Source organism: Xiphophorus couchianus, chromosome 7, assembly GCF_001444195.1.
Source record: "Xiphophorus couchianus chromosome 7, X_couchianus-1.0, whole genome shotgun sequence".
Classification (NCBI taxonomy): Eukaryota; Metazoa; Chordata; class Actinopteri; order Cyprinodontiformes; family Poeciliidae; genus Xiphophorus; species Xiphophorus couchianus.
In genome coordinates, this window is record NC_040234.1 from 3189007 (window position 1) to 3206590 (window position 17584).

The 17584-nt window shown below is 38.5% G+C and overlaps 1 protein-coding gene across 1 annotated transcript in view; it reads right to left on the reverse strand.

The window, feature by feature from the left end:
• The window catches only part of kcnh3 (potassium voltage-gated channel, subfamily H (eag-related), member 3), a 168086-nt gene that overhangs the window by 65596 nt on the left and 84906 nt on the right, over nucleotides 1–17584 (reverse strand). Inside the window, exons 2-3 of the mRNA XM_028022865.1 lie at nucleotides 10289–10522; nucleotides 3882–4016 (exon numbers count right to left, since the gene is read on the reverse strand). Of these exons, the coding sequence (XP_027878666.1) occupies nucleotides 3882–4016; nucleotides 10289–10522 (369 nt within the window). The remainder of the gene's footprint in view (nucleotides 1–3881; nucleotides 4017–10288; nucleotides 10523–17584) is intronic.

The following is a 17584-nucleotide window of genomic DNA, read 5'->3' on the forward strand; positions in this document are numbered from 1 at the left end:
AGCACAAAATATCTGTAACTAAGAGAAAAATATTCAGGAAGAGGAGCAGGACAGTCTGTAACATCCAAAACAACATTGGTGAGTAATGTAGGTGCAATGCTGCTGAAATGTAGCACTTTATTTTATTATACCTTAGAGCTAACTAGTTTTTAATGAAATATGTATCATTAATTTTAGGAATATAAAGTATCAGACTGGGAGTTGGTGATGGTCGATGATCAGTATCAAGGAGCAAAATATCTTTATATAGAGATATTCATACCTAATATGCATATTTCTGCATGATGGAAACATTGCCTACATAAAAACACTTATTAAAGTGAAAACTCTTGAAGTGTAGCTTGGAGGTTCAGGAAATACTGAACACATTTCTTGTGGTCTTACACTGTTTCTGTGGAGACCCTGCACACTCTAACACAAACACACGGCTTTGCATAATTGGGACCTCTACCCTGCTTCCACACAGGTACAAGAGAGAAACACACTAAATCATTCAAAACAACTGCAGGCAGCAAGAACTGATGAAGGTCAGTCAATGTTGTTCACGCCAAGAAAAATACAACAAAGTAAAAAAAGAATTCACAAAATAGATGAATGCAGCTAAATCTGGTTATAGACGAACTGATGGCCTACAGACACAAGCAGCTGATGATAGATGGGAACCAAACTTCTGAATGGCTTTCATCAAATTGTTAGCAAAAAAACACATCCATACATACAAACACAGCTGTAATATGACTAACCTACAGGAGAAACAAGAACTGGCCCTACAAATTAAACTAACAGTAAACAAAAACACCTGAGCTTAACTAAGCTGTTCATTTAGACCAGAGTTTTTCAAAGTGGAGGGAGGGGGCGCTAGAGGGACCTCAGGAAGTTGGAGGTAAGATTAAAAAAAACAAATGGCCAAAAAAAGAGATTGGAATACAATATATTTATAAATCATAAATTTTACTATTTTTAATATGCAACCTGTTTTTCAATTATTATTGTAAAACATAATTTAAAATAATGGAGATAGAACATAGAAATAGTCCTTCTAGTCCCACTGAGGAAGAAATTCAGGAAAATGTTATTTCTGATGCTCATCTTTCTGATTGGCTGCCATGAAGCTGCTCCCACAGCTAGCATAGCTAGCATAGGTGACAAGCAGGAAATGGAAAAGTTTGGGACAAGAAACAGTTCAGCGGCCCTGCTGTGGAGGACACTGCTGCTAAAAACCCCTAAACTGTAGAGATTAAATAAAAATGGATGGGATTAATATCAAAATATTAAAGATTTTCTAATCAAAAGAGGGGATAGTGGTGGAAATTGTTATCTGGTAAAACATTCAAAATCAGATTAATAAAGTCGTAATATATTACCTGATAAAACTTTCCACCACAGAACTTGTTGCTGAGTAAAACCAGAAGCTATGAGGCGGCATTTCTGCTAAACGAATGTTATAGTTATTGGATAGTAAATAAAAGGCATGGCATGATTCAAACCTCCGGCTTTTCTATCTCAAATGTTCTTCTAGGAAAATTGAAACCCTTCACAACCTCAACCACACGAGGATGCAGAGCAGACAGTCATCAAGACAGCTGGAAAGTTTGGGGCAGATAAACTTCATTGTACAAGAAGCTGCTCATAAAACGCCTCATTTGCAGAATTCGCAGCAACAACAACAACAACAACAAATTCATGTACTGGACGTTCAAGTCGAGGATGGGTTCCTCTGCTGCTAATTAACTCACATAATTCTCCACGGTAATTTAAAACGTGGCTCCCCTCCTCAGTCAGCGTCTGGATTATCGCATTTCAGAACGAGGAAGCTCCTCGTCTGAATGCTTACAGTGCAGCATGTGCATTTCATTTAGGGAAGTCATTTGCATTCATCAAGCGTTCAAATTGACAGAGTCGCTTGTTCAATCAGGGTGAGATGTACAGTGGGAGAAGACTGATTAAAATTATTAATGGATGGCTAATTGTTGTTTGCTTACTTTCATAATAACCTGAGAGCTGAAGGGCAAAGTGTTTCATGCTGCAGATTTCCTCCATGCGGATAGAAAATTATTATCATAGCTTACAGAGGCTGATTTACATTCTTCAGAATCCAAGTGTAGCTGCCTTTCATCCTGGTTTCCTTTGTTTGTCCTTTCTGCGAGCTGCGTGGCTCTGTTTGGAACGTTTTATTCATCTTATAAATATTTTCATGATATGCAGCCATGTTTACATCAAGAATATGAGAGTTGGAAAGCTCATCCATGAACAAGTGATGTTCTTAAAGCCCAGTAGGTTACATTCTGTTGTGGAAAAATTATCACCACAGGTGTCGAACACTTAACACTTAAGAAAAAAAAACTTTATAAACTTAACACAGTAAAAGGCAATGAAAATGACTCCAGATGCACTTGCTGCACCGGAGTTCACACGGCAACTGTAAAACTTTGATTGCCTATAAGATTGAGTCATAAAAACCACATTAATTACTACGATGGTTAGAATTACTCTGCTAATTAAGGAACTGCAGAACAAGATCCTAAACTGTCTCCCTAAACTGCTCATATTCGTTTTTGCACATTTTCTCACATTAAATACACAAACCGTGTTGTGTTTTATTGGGATTATGTTATGTGCAAATATGCACAAATTAGTGCACATTTGTGAAGCGGAAAGAACATGACCCATGTATTTGTAGATCCTGAGGTTTTTCTACATTATTTTCTGATCATCCCTGATTGGCTGGCACACGTTTTACTCTGGAATTGCTTATTCAAAACCTTCCACTATAACCACTCAATACCTAACCAAAGCCCAAAGTGTGTCTTAAAATTCAAAGCATTAATTTTGTCATTTATTGAAACAGATGCATTTCCATAAAATTGAGCAAATTGAAAGTGACACAATAAATTAGCTTAATGCAAACATAAAATATTTTTGCGTTAGGACAAAGTGTTGAGTTTTTAGTTTTTATTTTTTAGCCATATCGAAACAGATGTATTGTGCAAAACTGTAATGGAAACACTTTTATCGCGTCACACGAGTCACATGACCAACAGCTGGATGTTCTTTATGGGAAAAACCATGAAGAAGAAGAAGGCAGGAAGTGGAAGGAGGATGATGGTTTGTTTTTGTTTTGCCTTCTGTAAAATGGCCGACTACAGTTCCACCAAAAAACCCGAGTAGGCGGGGCTTGTCGCTTCAAACCCTGAATGAAATGCCAACGTCTCCTCTGATTGGCTGATAGATGATGAGCGCTAACACCATGACTAAACTATGAATATAAATGATGTAAGTGTTGACATCCTCCGCTGCCATCATATGTAATGACTTATGAATGGATACCAGCTGATGCAGTTTGCATTGCAGCATCATTTGGAGCCAGTGATCACTTTTGTACATTTGTACATCTGAAAACAATTCCATGTTTGAGCAGTAAACATTAAAATCAAAACGATTGCCTTTGGCCTTTACAATAAGTGGCTGGTTTTTAGATTGATAATTGTGTGTGTTGTTAAAATGAAAACCAACAGAAAATTAAAATGAATATAGATCCATAACATTTTGAATAAAATTCTATTTGTATGAATATACATTTTTTATTTTATTTACCAAAATCAAAAAATATATATTTTGGATTTAAATTTTTTTTTTTTTTACAATTTTGAAATAAAAAACAAAAACAAAAAAAAAATCTTTTATTTTTCCAAAATAAAGCAAAAATGTTCCAAAATAACTCTTGAAAATGTTTTCCATGTGGTCGCTCTGATTCCATGAGATAAAGATTGTTTGTAAGGCCCGAGTCTCATATGACAAGTCAAAGTTAAATCCTGAGTCTCTACAGTGCAAGTCAAAGCCAGTCTGAGGTTATTTTTGGACATGTGTTATTATTCACTCACCGGTTTCAGGCCCCTGCTCTGGATCCTGCTCCATCTTCTTGTCGGTTATGTCTTTGTGGGACACGAGGAACAGAACCACCTCTCCTTTCTCGTTCTTAATGGGCACGATGTCCAGCAGACACCAGAACTTTGTACCTGGAAGGAGAATTCACAGTGAGCTCATGTTCATAGGGGATGTACAGCAATGTTGGCGGGCTAATTAACGTCACGCTGATCTCACCAAACTTTCCAGAAGTCATCTTCTCTGTCTCTCATTAATGTGACAGTGCAATCTACCGGTGAAATCTCCTGTCAAAGTGATTCCTTGAGACGCTGCTGAATGTTATTATGTGCCACTCATTATTTGAAGGTGTTCATTGTTCAGTTAGTGTTCCGAACGCCACAGGACATCTCAGAATGAATAAAATAAATTTCATTGAATCAGAGACAACAATTTGTTTTTTCTTCACCGTGATTCATATTCAACAGAACTTTGAAACATCACAAAAATCTTTTAGCTTGCAGCTGTTGTTTTCCTGGATCATGCCCCCCCTCCAAATTAAATTGAAATACATTTTTGAATTTCTTTTAACCAATAATCAACTGACCAATGACCAACTGAATTTAGCTTTAGAAATGATCAGATTCCACGTGGAAAAGGAATTAAATCAGGATTTAATTAGAACGTTTCATCTGGAAAAGAAATACAACCTAAGTTGTTTATGGATTCTCGACAAAATATTCCGTTTTTGCTTTTATTGTTCAAAATACGCAGAACATCCTGTACAATAAAGTATATAATGTTTCCAACTCACTTAACTGAACATCAGTCAAAAATCATTCATGGCAAAAAAATAAATAATCGAGAATCGAGATTTTTGGTAACTTTTTACAACTATAAATAACAAGAGACATAAATTCCTCTGAGCTTTTAAAAGGATTTTGATGTTTTACCAGAATGTGCTTTTATTACTCTATCAGATTAAATGTGTTGTTCTGAATGCATTTAAAACACATATATCCATACATCCCTTTTCTAACACCCTTGTCCCTAGTGGGGTCAGGAGGTTCTGGTCTATCTCCAGCTACGTTCAGGGCGAGAGGCGGGGGGTCACCCTGGACAGGTCGTCAGTCTGTCACAGGGCAACACAGAGACATACAGGACAAACAACCATTCACACACACACTCACACCTAGGGAGAATTTAGAGAAACCAATTAACATAACAGTCATGTTTTTGGACTGTGGGAGGAAGCCAGAGAACCCGAAGAGAACCCACGCATGCACAGGGAGAACATGCAAACTCCGTGTAGAAAGACCCCGGGTACCAACTGCGCCACTGTGTAGTATATGTATATACTGTATATATATACATACATATATGCAGTTGTAATTTTGCTGAATTAGAAATGCGATGCATTATGCTGAATAAAATACTAAAAATGACATTACATTTTCACCAGGAGAAAAGCTCTGCTTCCTTTTTATAGCTTCACCTGCAGCCCACCTGCTCCCCAAGGTGCATTGTGGATAATGAGAAACCCAAAAACGTAAAACCAGAGAACATTTTGTCAGGTTAAAGGCATACGAGGGAGGAGGGAGAGAAAGAAGGAAACATCTTTGTCTGGGCTCCAGCTACCAGGGCAGCGGCTCCAAGGATAATTTAAATCTTATCCTGGCAGGTGTTTATGCAGGTCTTAGCCTCGTAGATAAGAACATTTGCATTCACAAAGAAGACAAACCTGTCAGAAAGGTGCCGGAATACAAAATTACAAGAAACAAAGAGGAGCAAAATATGGGATTTTCAGCTTATTCAGCTAAATTTGATCCAGTATGAGTGGAGACATTCAATCTGAACAGGCCAGAAGAGCAGGAGCTTATCTCAGATGTGAACAAGTTTTTCTCTTTAATCACATTTGATCCATGTTAGAGAACAGTAGCTCTGTTATCTCTAGGTGATTTGTATGTTGTCTCATATTTTTTGTTGCAGAAACAAAGAAAACTCTTTAATTTATTTAGATTTTGTCACATTATATCCACAGAGTTGCATTTAATTGGGGTTGTATTTGATAGACCAACACAAAGTGGTAACAAATGATAAAGTAAATGAAAACGCTGCATGGTTTTCAAAGATTTTTATGAATGAGAATCAGGAAAGGGTGGTGGTACATAATCAAACTCAATGAAAGTAAAGGAAAAAAAAGAACATTTTTGTATAACTGTATTAGTTCTGTGAATGCTTCAAAGGTTTGCAACAATGAAGAGCGAGGAACACAGCTGAAGTTTAAAGCAGAGTTAAGATGATAAAACATATCAATTATGTCATTGTGTCAGTTAGCGAGAGTTGATAAACAGATGAATGAAGCCAAATGCAGGGTTAAAAAACAACAACAACAAAAAAACTAATAGAGGTGCCAAAAGACATGGAGAACAGACGGGGCAGTGTCAATATGACTTTTTAGAGGTTCAGAAATAAAGCCAATTCCGAACGTATGGCAAGACATTTTAAAGAAGTGTGATTTTTATGGACGGTTTCCAGTGAATCTATCCAAGGTTTACAACGAATGTGCAAAACCTCTGTGTCTATATGTGCAAAGCTATTAGCAATGAACCCCAAAATATATGCAGCTGTAACTGAAAGTGGTTCAAGAAAGTGACCAATCCAAGGAGTCCTGAAAAAAAAGGTGCATGCCACACATTTCAATTTTTGATTCAACATTTGAAATCCTTGGATCATTTCAATTTCACCTCACAATTAAGCTCCTTCACTAAGAATCCCACATTCCACAGAGTGAAGTCATTTCGCAGCGTCATTTTAAAGTTTGATAATGGAGAGCTTGGTGGTGCATAAGAGATGGCAGTGAACATATTAATGTGGAAATGATTTCCCTGGACATCACGTACTCCAAGCAATTCCTTGTGGGTGAACAGGATGATTTTAATCACTACAGAGAGTCGAAGGTATAATGAGACCATCATCATCATCATCATCATCATCATCATCCTACAGATGGATGAAAACCTGCATTCTAGGACTGAAATCTCCTAGACAGAGGAGATTTCCTCTCTCTTCACACTTCTGAGGAGTGTTAAGATTGTGGTTTAGAATTTTGCAATCTGCCATACCACACAGTAGCTGCATTTCCACTAAGCATAGAATTGCGTAAATTGAAATTACGCAAATAAATTTTCTTAAAAGAAACACGGCAATTTTGGAAAAAACTCACATTTTTCTATGAAAAAAATTTTGTGCTAGGATGAGTTGTTTTTTCAGCTGTATTGAAGTTGATGTATTTTGCAAAACTAAAATGGAAAAAACTTTTTCATCACACAAGTCCCATGATCAACAATTGGACGTTACCACTGGTGAAAACAAAGCTCTCACAGCATCACACTTCAGAAAATGTTGTGCCATTCCAACATGTTGAATCCATAACTCGCCGACTCCAATTACCGCTCACAAGTAGGCGGGGCTTGTCGCTCCAACTCCTGAATGAGATGCTGACGTCTCCTCTGATTGGCTGAACTAGCATGTCATGTAACTGTTTACATGACGTTTACATGACTTATTGTATAATAAACTTATTCAAGCGTGATTCTAATTTAATTTCTTATTTAATGAAAATGCCGCAATTGCATAATTGTCTTTCCCCCATTATGGGAACATTGACAAAATTGTACAACTTCCGATGGGGAACATGGCGACTACATTATTTGAGAAGAAAAACTACAGGGACATAAAAAGCTCCTCAGCTTGTGTTGGTAGCAGTTAGCCAAGGGTCTGCTCAGAGCAACGAGAAAACTCCTGCTGGTTTATCTGACCTGTCAGAGGAAAACAGTTGAATTTGGTTCACAGATCAAAGGTCAGACATCAAAGCAATGAAGAATTCATCATCATTCGTCTACAGCAACATTGCTGCCAATCAGCGAGTGGAGAAACAGACGTTTTCTACAGAATTAAAATGATTTCATGAGGATGTCTGTGTGGTCCTCAGAGCTGTTTAACAACATTCACACTTTAAATGAGGCAGGACTTCATTTTTCACTCCCCCAGGCTTCGGTTGTCCTGTTTCCCTAAATCACAATCTGCTCTCTGGTTTCTTGCAGAGATCTCGACTTAAATAGTATGAGTATGTTATTATTTATATACCGTATATCTTAATTATGTCTGAGTTGCAATGTCGCATCAGTATTCGATCTGCCAATTAGTTTATTTAAATGTTAGAAGTTATAATTTTAAACCATAGAAAGAAAAGAAAAAAAAACTCAGTTAATAGTAATTAGGATTGCTCTCCTGGAATTCCCTTTTGCAGATTTTATTTTCAACAAATTTACACTTCTGAAAGGGGAAATAAAAAGTTTGAACATGATTTGGATTCTGCACATGAACACGTCTCTCACTAATAACTCGGGGCCAGTTACAAAGAGCCGATTTCTCAGAAGGAGCGTGTGGAGGAGAATCCCTAAAAATAGAGTCCTTGGTAAAGGAACAGCTTCAAACTCTTCATGCTTCTTCTGTGGAGATGTTTTCACTTTTACCAAGAAACGAATTATAAAAATCATTAAAAAAAAGAAAAACAAAATGTAATGTGTTAGATCTATGGCTTCTCCTTAAGCATTTCCAGAGCTTCTGCTTTTTATCTACTGATACTCTTATTCCATTTAACAGCTTATCCTCTGATTTACTCTGATTACACAGCTTTTGGCTTTTTGTTCTTGTTAATCAGGTTTTTTGTAAACACCTCAAGTACAAAATGGTACAATCTTTGCAAAATCCTAAAAGGACAAACACTAAATTCAAAAATATCATCTAAAATTGCTAATAATCCAACACATACTGTACGTGAAAATAGAATTCCTGCACTTCCTGAGGACTGCCTTGGACAGAAAACATTTTATTCGGTGAGCTGTTTAGATGTGGAGTATGCTGTTACATCACAGGGTTCAAAGCTGTCATTTCTTGTCTTCACGTCCTTATTTTCACCAAATATAAAACTACTCTGGAAGTGGGAGAGTCAGTAGTAATTAGTCCTTGACTGGCTTTGTCAGTAAAAGCAAATTTCCATCAGAAAATCGATACAGTAGCTATGCCATATTGATTTTTTGCTTTTTGTAATTCATTTGAACTGTTTCTTTTTATCAGAAGCGGCGTGATTATGTGACATAAAACTGGAAGATTTTAAGAAGTGAAAAGTTGGCTACTAAATTTTGAATTTATTGTGAATTTCCTCAAAAGGAACGACTCAACATTTCGTTGTTTTAACTATTTAAACAGACAGTTCTAAGTATTTTTTGTGGAGTCTCCCATGTTTAAGCTAATGGTGAGTGGCTGTGGTCTCTGTACACCTTACAAAAAAATCCCATGAAATTCACATGTGAAACTCATTGGAAAATGCTCATGTGCTTCACACAAATGTTCACATGTGAATTACATGAATCACATCTAAAATCACATGTATACATGTGGTTTTGGAACGTTTCATGGTAGAAACCCATGTGGTTCCCATGTGGTATCACATATTTCCACATCTGTATGAAATATAACACATATGATACACATGTGTAGCCCATGTATATCACACAGGCTACACATGTGATGCACTTGTGTACCACATGTGCATCATGTGTGTATCACATGTTTTCCCACGTGCATCACATAAAACATGTGTGAAATGTTGTATATGTGATACACATGTGGGAAACACATAAGACACATATAAAACATGTGCATCACATTTTGTCTCACATTTGTAAATATTTGAGACAGTAAAACATGATGCCCACGTGAAACATGCATCACACGTGAGGCACGTGTGCTAGACATGTATCCCATGTGTTACATAAAATATGTGAAGCCCATGTGTATCGCAAGGAATGCACATTTGAAACACATCCGTCATGTGTGGAACTGTCATGAGTTGTGGTTTGTAGTCGGTGAGGACAGGACGCGGTGGTTTGTAGTGATAATGTTGATTTAATGACAAACACACAGGAGAACAGAAATCCAGGTGAGCAACGAGGCAAGGAAACACAGACACTGGTAGGTAACCTGGGGGTTACAGGACACTAGACACATGACACAACAAGGATCCGACAGGAAGCAGGGGGTGCGGGTGGGACTAAATACACACGAGGTCATCAGGGAACACAAGACACAGCTGGGAGCGATCAGGGGCAGACAAGACGACACAGGAACTAAATTGTCACACAGAAAACCAAATCCTCACAGAAACACGTGAAATAGTTGAACATATGTGCAATTACAAAATAATGGAAACCATGGATCACATGAACAAAATACTTGATCACATGTGAAACATGGGAACCACATGTGATCATAAACACATCCAGGATGAACACAGAAGGGGTTGAAGTGACTCTCAGTGTTTCTGCTGATGGATCCAGAACTCTGCAGGTTCTGGTCTCACCTTCCTTCTTGTAGAACACCAGCTCCGTTTTGAACTCCCTCCTGTCGTCCAGCGCTCCTTGGATCTGGGCCGTGGAGCGGTCGCTGGTTTCCGGGCCGTACAGGAAGTGACAGGCGCAGCTCTTCTGCATGAGCTCGGCGCGGGCGTAACCGGTGAGCTCGCAGAAGCCGTCGGAGCAGTAGACGATGGGGTACAGGGACTGGACCTGGGCGTTCCCCAGGACAAAGTTACTGTCTGTGGAGGACAGACAGGAGAGCGGTCAGAACAGCGGCCAGATTACACTCATACAGAGTGTTGTGCAACACGATAGACATGGGACACCGATATGTCAAAATTTGAATAAAATAAAGATGATTAGGGGCTTGAGTTTAGTGGGAAGAAACTTTTCATTTCCTGACTACATCGGTGTTAGTAACTAGGGATAAAGTAGTAGTAGTTAAAAGCCAAGTATGAGAACAACTGCTTACATTTAAGAACTTGCTGGCGACTAAATGTCAATACACTCCTAACAATCAACTTAAAAATAGTTTATTTTTGCTAGTTTATCAAAAATGTATCCTGCATATTATTCAATATTTCACAAATCAAGTTGTAAATAGTCTGCTATCAGAGTGGAGTAATCCAGTCCAGGTCTGACGTGTGTAAGTATTTTAGTTTTTAAACTAAAGCAGATTAAAGACACTCGAGGCAGAGAAAAATTGGGTGGAAGCGCCCTTTAGCTGTAGCTCATTTACGTGCAAACTAATAGGAAACTAAAGGTGTGTGAAGCTTCATGTTTTTGTGTCAACCTCATACTTAGTAAATACAGGACAAGTATCGCTGATACCGATGCTTTTTATCGTTTAAGTTTGACATATGACCTTTCGGCTCGGATGAACAATTACAGAGGACTGCAGGATGAAGTGATGCAACAAACACAACAGTTTTCTACATGCATCCATCAGCTTTTCAGCCATTCAGAATTGGTTACTTCAGGGTTTCTTTTCTTCCGATTTTTGTCAGCAGCGAACCCCAACATGTAACAATGCTGCAGGTTTTTTGGACTCTTTCTAAAACTAGAGGCCCAATAACAATGGTGGTGAACTAAAAATTCAGAAGTGGGTCTGCACGCTTCCAAAGCTAAAGATTTGTTCAGAACCAATACCATGAAATCCGACTGAGGTACATCAAAGACATTTTTCTGTTTTCTGCACACACACACACACAAGCATAAAAAAAAAACCAAACGTATTTGCTTGTCAAATATTTTTATTCCCTGCAGGTTGAATCTCACAGCAATCAGAGAACTAAAACACGGAGACACAAAGAAATCCTTAATCCGAGCACTGGGCTCATTTTTTACTCAAACGTAAAGAGCCGAGGCGGCCCGCTGGAGGCTCGGGAGACGGCTAACAAGATCGGGTGAAGTAAACATGACAAGAATCATCACAAAACCACATGAGCTTTCTTTAATTGATGCCACCAGTAGCTCACGTGTCCGCCCTCCGGTTACAATCAGGCAGGAACACACGCTGTTTACTGCCTTCAAACACATTCTGGCCGTTAATCAGCGTTCTCCTGACAAAATGTGTGTATGCACACGCATGTAGATGTCAATAGGAACATTTTTGCCCTGCTGCATATTCAGTTTGTGGCTCCGGGCATCCAAATGAGCGAACGCTCCTGAAAGGGACAATCTATTACGTTGTGCTCTGTCGTTCTCATCGATCCATCAGCGCCGAGGGCCCGTAAGAACACATATTAAATATCTGATGGCTTTTCACAAGTTGTGTGCGTGTGTGTGTGTGTGTGTGTGTGTGTGTGTGCCTTGAGCTCATTAGAGAGCTTCAAATGAAGTACTGAGAAAAGGAACTCATCAAAGGAGCATAAAAAGATCATCCTTAGATCACATCAACACGCAGTGAAGAGGGTACCAGTGCAGATGTTGGCTGAAATCCCAAGTTAATAGCGTGTAATATCCTTCGGACCATCATCAGTCACTCAAGCAACCATTACACAATCCATATCAGCTAATTACTCCTGTGTTTGAAACATGAACCTTTCCTCCCCTTCCTGCTCTGTTGTTTTTTTTTGTTCTCCTGTTCTCTCTTAAGAGAGGATCACCTTCCTGCTTTACTTTCTCCTCCACTGGGAATCAGTGCTGATGTCACCGGATACCCAGAGGTCTGGATGTGGTACAGGAGTGTACAGTACTCAGGATCCCACGCCTGGCAGCATTTCCCGGTAAAACTACCAGCACCTGGAACTGCACACCAACAGGTGACAGGCTGGCCGTCCATCCTAATATGTACAGCAGAGGTGAGCGATGCTATTATAATATCGATTCGATACCAAATAAATACAGGGACAGTATCGCCAACGCCGATACATACCGATATACTGATGTACTTTTTACTATTTAGTCTGACATAGGTGGGTTTTTTTCTTTTGCATTATTTTGTTAGTCTTTGATTTTGAGTAAAGTTTTCAGTTGTAGTTTAAAAACATATTAACAAGATAACCAGAAATAGCAGAAGAACAAATTTGTATGTGTTTTTTTTCCTAAACAAAATGCAAAAACATATTTAAATTTGAAAGAAAATCATACAAAATCTCTTTTGAGGTAAAGTTGAGAAACTACAACCACCTTAAAATAGAAAAAAAAAAAAAATCATCAGGGAATCTGAAACTAAAGCATAGATCTTATCATGCTAGTATTGCTCCAACATCAATGCTGATACCAATATTTTTATTATTTAAGTTTGACTTATCAAACTTATGACATTGAGATGTTTTTTAAATTTTTTTAAATATTTTAAAAACATATTAAGATAACAAGAAACAGTAGAAAAGCTCATTTGTGTGAGTTTATTCCTTATTAACTTGCAAAAAAAAAAAAGATTTGAGGGGAAAATCAATCTTTTTTGGGGCTAGAGTTGAGAAACTACAAAACAATGAGCTTTCATAAGGGAATATGGCACTAAAGTATTAATATTATCATGCTAGGATTGCTCTGATATCGATCCAGATCCAGATCCAGATCCAGATCCAGATCCAGATGCTTTTTAATGTTTCAAACATTTAGGCATTTTTGTGGTTTTTCCTCTGAATTATTTTGTTAAAAGAAATCCTTTTTTAGGCAGATTTGAGAAACTACAACACAAAGATAAAATGAAATCTCATAAGGGAATCTGAAAGTATAATATCAATCTGTGCTGATCGATCTGTGTCAGTGCTTTATAACCTTTTCTAAAGTTATAAAGCATTTTTCAGTAGATTGTTATAAATCTTATGACTGTGTATAATGAACAAAGAAAAACCCCTGAAATGCCCTCTTAAAAGGTAAATCCACAAAGTTTAGCAAACATGGCAGCAGCCCCAATAAATGGATTTAGAACCTGTATTCATATGTAGGAATGGAAGCTGACCTAGCAACGGTTAAGTGGGCTGTACTGTCAATTTTTCAAAAACTTGCAACAATAATTTGATTCATTTTATTTAACTTAATAATGGTATGAGACAAAAACAACTTTAACCATGTTTCACAGCTTTAAGCATGTCGGAAGTATTTTTATTTCCCAATTTCCCTGTAAGACCGTTCAGAAGTGACTAAAAGGAAGCAAGGTGGGAAGCTGCTGTTAGAGACGGAGAGCGTGGCGTCACACCGGCAACTCGAAGGCTACTCTAGATTGAGCTGGTGACGGCGATGAGGGAGGGGGTGGGGGGCCATACTCAAGCATCAGAAATACACTGGAAGTTGGATACGTATGCTGCCATTTCTTTTTGTCTCCTTAGCAACTCCAGCATCACGAACAAATGTCAGAGCATCAAGATCACCCTCTGTTCGCTGACTCACTGACTGCGCGTCATTTGGGCCGTCACACCAATCAGAGCTGACGACGTATGGACTCACATTATGCAGATGAACCGTTTGAGGCTGTCGGTGTGTGGAATGTGGTGGGACTTATGTGATTTTCATAAAGTTGGACATTGTCAGGTGAGAATCAAGATGGAAACACTAAAGAAGAAACACTTCCTGAACTAACCCTAACCCCAGACTGAATCCCTTCACATCTGATTGACCGTATACTCACTCCCCTCGGTTTAAATCAAGAGGAAGTTCAAATCGACTCCACCCACAAAACACAGCAATGGTTCAATTTGGATGCTTTGATTTCAGACGTATGAAATGATTATCAAAGGATAATCACTGACCCTTTGCACATGATGTCGCTCTCTTTAGAAAAGCGTCCTGCTCTGCCATCACAGGCGTTAAAACAACCAAAGCACAGACAGTTGGTAGCCTAATGCTGCTGTAACGATGGCTATAGGCTGCAGAAATAGACAAGGATGCAAACTTGTCATTTTATTGTAAACTTTAGATATGGAAGTCATAAGGACTGGCAGCAAGCATGTTTTACAAGGTAAGAAGATTAGCATTCATGTTCTTCATAAGTAAGTGAGATTAGTAAGATGCAATCAAGAACTGCATAATGTAGAAGCTACACACCTAATCATTAGTAACCATGGAGAAAACGCCCCTCCATTATGCAGTGGGACAATCTCCGACTGCAAAGGAGCTCTGGCCGTCTAATGCTGTCTTTAATGAGCCCTTAAAATTGAAGATACTATGCAAACAGTGAGGATCTACATGGATTAAACAAAAATCGGAATGTATTTTTATTCTTAGGTCTCATCAAACCCTGACAGATGACATGCTGCAGCCATGAGAGCGCTGTAATGTGCTTTATGTCCTCTTTCTCATCAGTTTGTCACCTTACTCTCTCTGGGCCGAGTCTGTCAGGCTACCTGAGAAAAACCTTAAATGTCAAGCTGCTGAGCTCTGTCCCTCTGCACAGCCTTCCACCCAGAACAGAGCCGAAAGAGGAAAATGTGATACGGAACATTCACAATGGATGCTTTGTGCTGTCCTTGGCCTTTTGTACAACAAGGTTTTATCAGTGAAGACGCTTCAAGCCCTTCAGGTCGACATGTACGGCGACGCTCGGTGTTGTGTTCAGAAAGATGTGCTGGAATTTTACTACAACATTTCTCTTAGAATAAGACAAAATTATGCACAACTGCACTTAAAACTTTCCTTAAAGTTGCAGTAACTTTAATAAAATGTCTGTGACTACTGTCTCAATAAATGCTCTGCTTCCGACCAAAAACAACCATTTAAAGACAGGAGGAGTGGCTTAACGCTGTCAATCAAACTTGTGTACTCGCTGCTCAATGGGCCACTAGCAGAGAAACAATTTACCACTAAAGGAAAACCGTTTATCTGCTGTCATTGGTGTCATGCTAGTTAGCATAGCCACCGCTAGTGGCCATTCATGACCAGGTCACCTAGCTGCAGCGTGGCAGAGAGAAAGGGAGGGAAGGTAAGAGGAAATGGGCAGCGCCACACGGAGGGTCATTCACAGTGCTAAGACCCGCCTCCTGGCTCTGATTGGTTGTTTCTAGTTAGCATTAGGAGAGAAGGTAGAGGAGCTAAATTTTTTCAGACTATCTGTCTCATGCCATACGGTCACTGCAAAATTTTCAACAAATATATAATAAAATATTTATTTCTTAAAAGTTACGTAAAAACAAATTCGATTTTTGTTGTTGTTTTTATCGTAGTTCAACCAGCTGTAAGTGATGACCGACCATTCATTCACCTTAAAGTGCAAAGAAAAGATTGTTGCCGGGTAGTTTTAAAGATCTGTTACTGATATATAACAAAAAAACCCCCCCAAAAACACCAACCATTATCCAAGGAGCCTAGATCTATTCTCCATCTCATCAGGCCTGGAGCGGTCAGCCTGATCTGCATGCAGAGCCTGGAGGAACCGCTTCTCCTGCTCATCAAAGACCACCAGCCCGTCTGTCTGAGGTTGGCATCATTTCTGCCCTCCATTCTGCTCCAACACACCTTAAAAATATCTAATAAATCATTCATCAGCGGCTCCTGCAGCCTCAACTCTGGAGCCCAAACTTGTAGTTAGCAAGCTGAGAACTCTGGGGCAGAGAAGAACCTTTTTAATAAATTAATGACACTTTAAATTTTTTTTTAGTGATGCCAGAGAAAGGCAGCTACCCATTTAATACCAGGTCATTTAAGAAGCTGTGTAAACACCTTCAGTTCCATTTTATCCCCTCAGGTCAGAGGGCCTTCCTTAATAGATTAGGAGAGAATATTGCTATCATTGTACAATGTGAAGTATAAAACTAAAAATGTAAGTGTTTTTGCAGAAAATGTTATTGTTGAAATAAGTGAAAAGTTCAGCTCAGACCTACAACATGCTTGTTAACATCCTCACATGGTTACTGCTTGTATGCAGCATTAAAAAATGTATTACCATGAATTGACTATTCTGTTTTTCTGAATCTTAATTTAAAGCTGAGAAAGTGCTGGGGAGGTTTGGACAGGAAGTGGACCAACACTATGCGATATTTAGTCATCTTTTTCACTTCCTGGGACTTTATACAGAAGAGGACTGGGGCCACTCAAGTAAAAGAAAATCAGATTTTTTTTAAGAATTCATCCTTTTTTCCCCTCAGAATCTTGACTTAATTCTCAGTATACTGTCTTTTTCCTGGAATTCTCACTTTAATTTTCTGACTTTAATCTCAGAAATCTGACATTGTCTGATTAAAGTCACCTGTCTTTAATCTGACAATAACATTTATCAGATTTTAATCAGATGAACTCATAATTGTAAAAAAAAGAGTCAGTGAGACTTATTTTTTTCAGTGTTCCTTTGTATGAATCGACTCCAAAATCACGCAGATGTTTACATGCTGCAGCTATTTTCACTCAAGCTGTGGGACATGCTATACTTTGGTACCTGAAGATAGTTTTTACTTATAAATAAAAATTGGTTCTTTAAAGTGGAGTGCTTTCGAGAAGGTCAAGTATGAGGGAAAACTGTATCAGAAAGAAGTTATAGTGCACCTTGTTTTCTGTCTTTTTGGAGATTTGGAAAAGTTTGAAGCTTTAACCATTTTATTAGCACAGCAAAAATGTACTTTTACAGTAACCATGTGTGTCCTTAGCGCGTCTGTCCAGGACAGAAGTAGATTAGATTTATTAGACTGTTGCTGAGCAGAACAAGCAGCACCTAAACCTGCAGCAGAGAAACTCCTGGATGTGTTCAACATACATTATTTAGCTGAGATTATGGAGTTAGAAAATAAAAAAAATTGCACTGCACCTTGGATAGTTCGAGAGCAGCTACAGCAGCAGGTAATGTTGCTAGCATTAGGAAACCAAACCTTAAACATAAAAACAAGAGCAGGTTTTTCATCCAATAAGCCAAAAATAAGCTGATA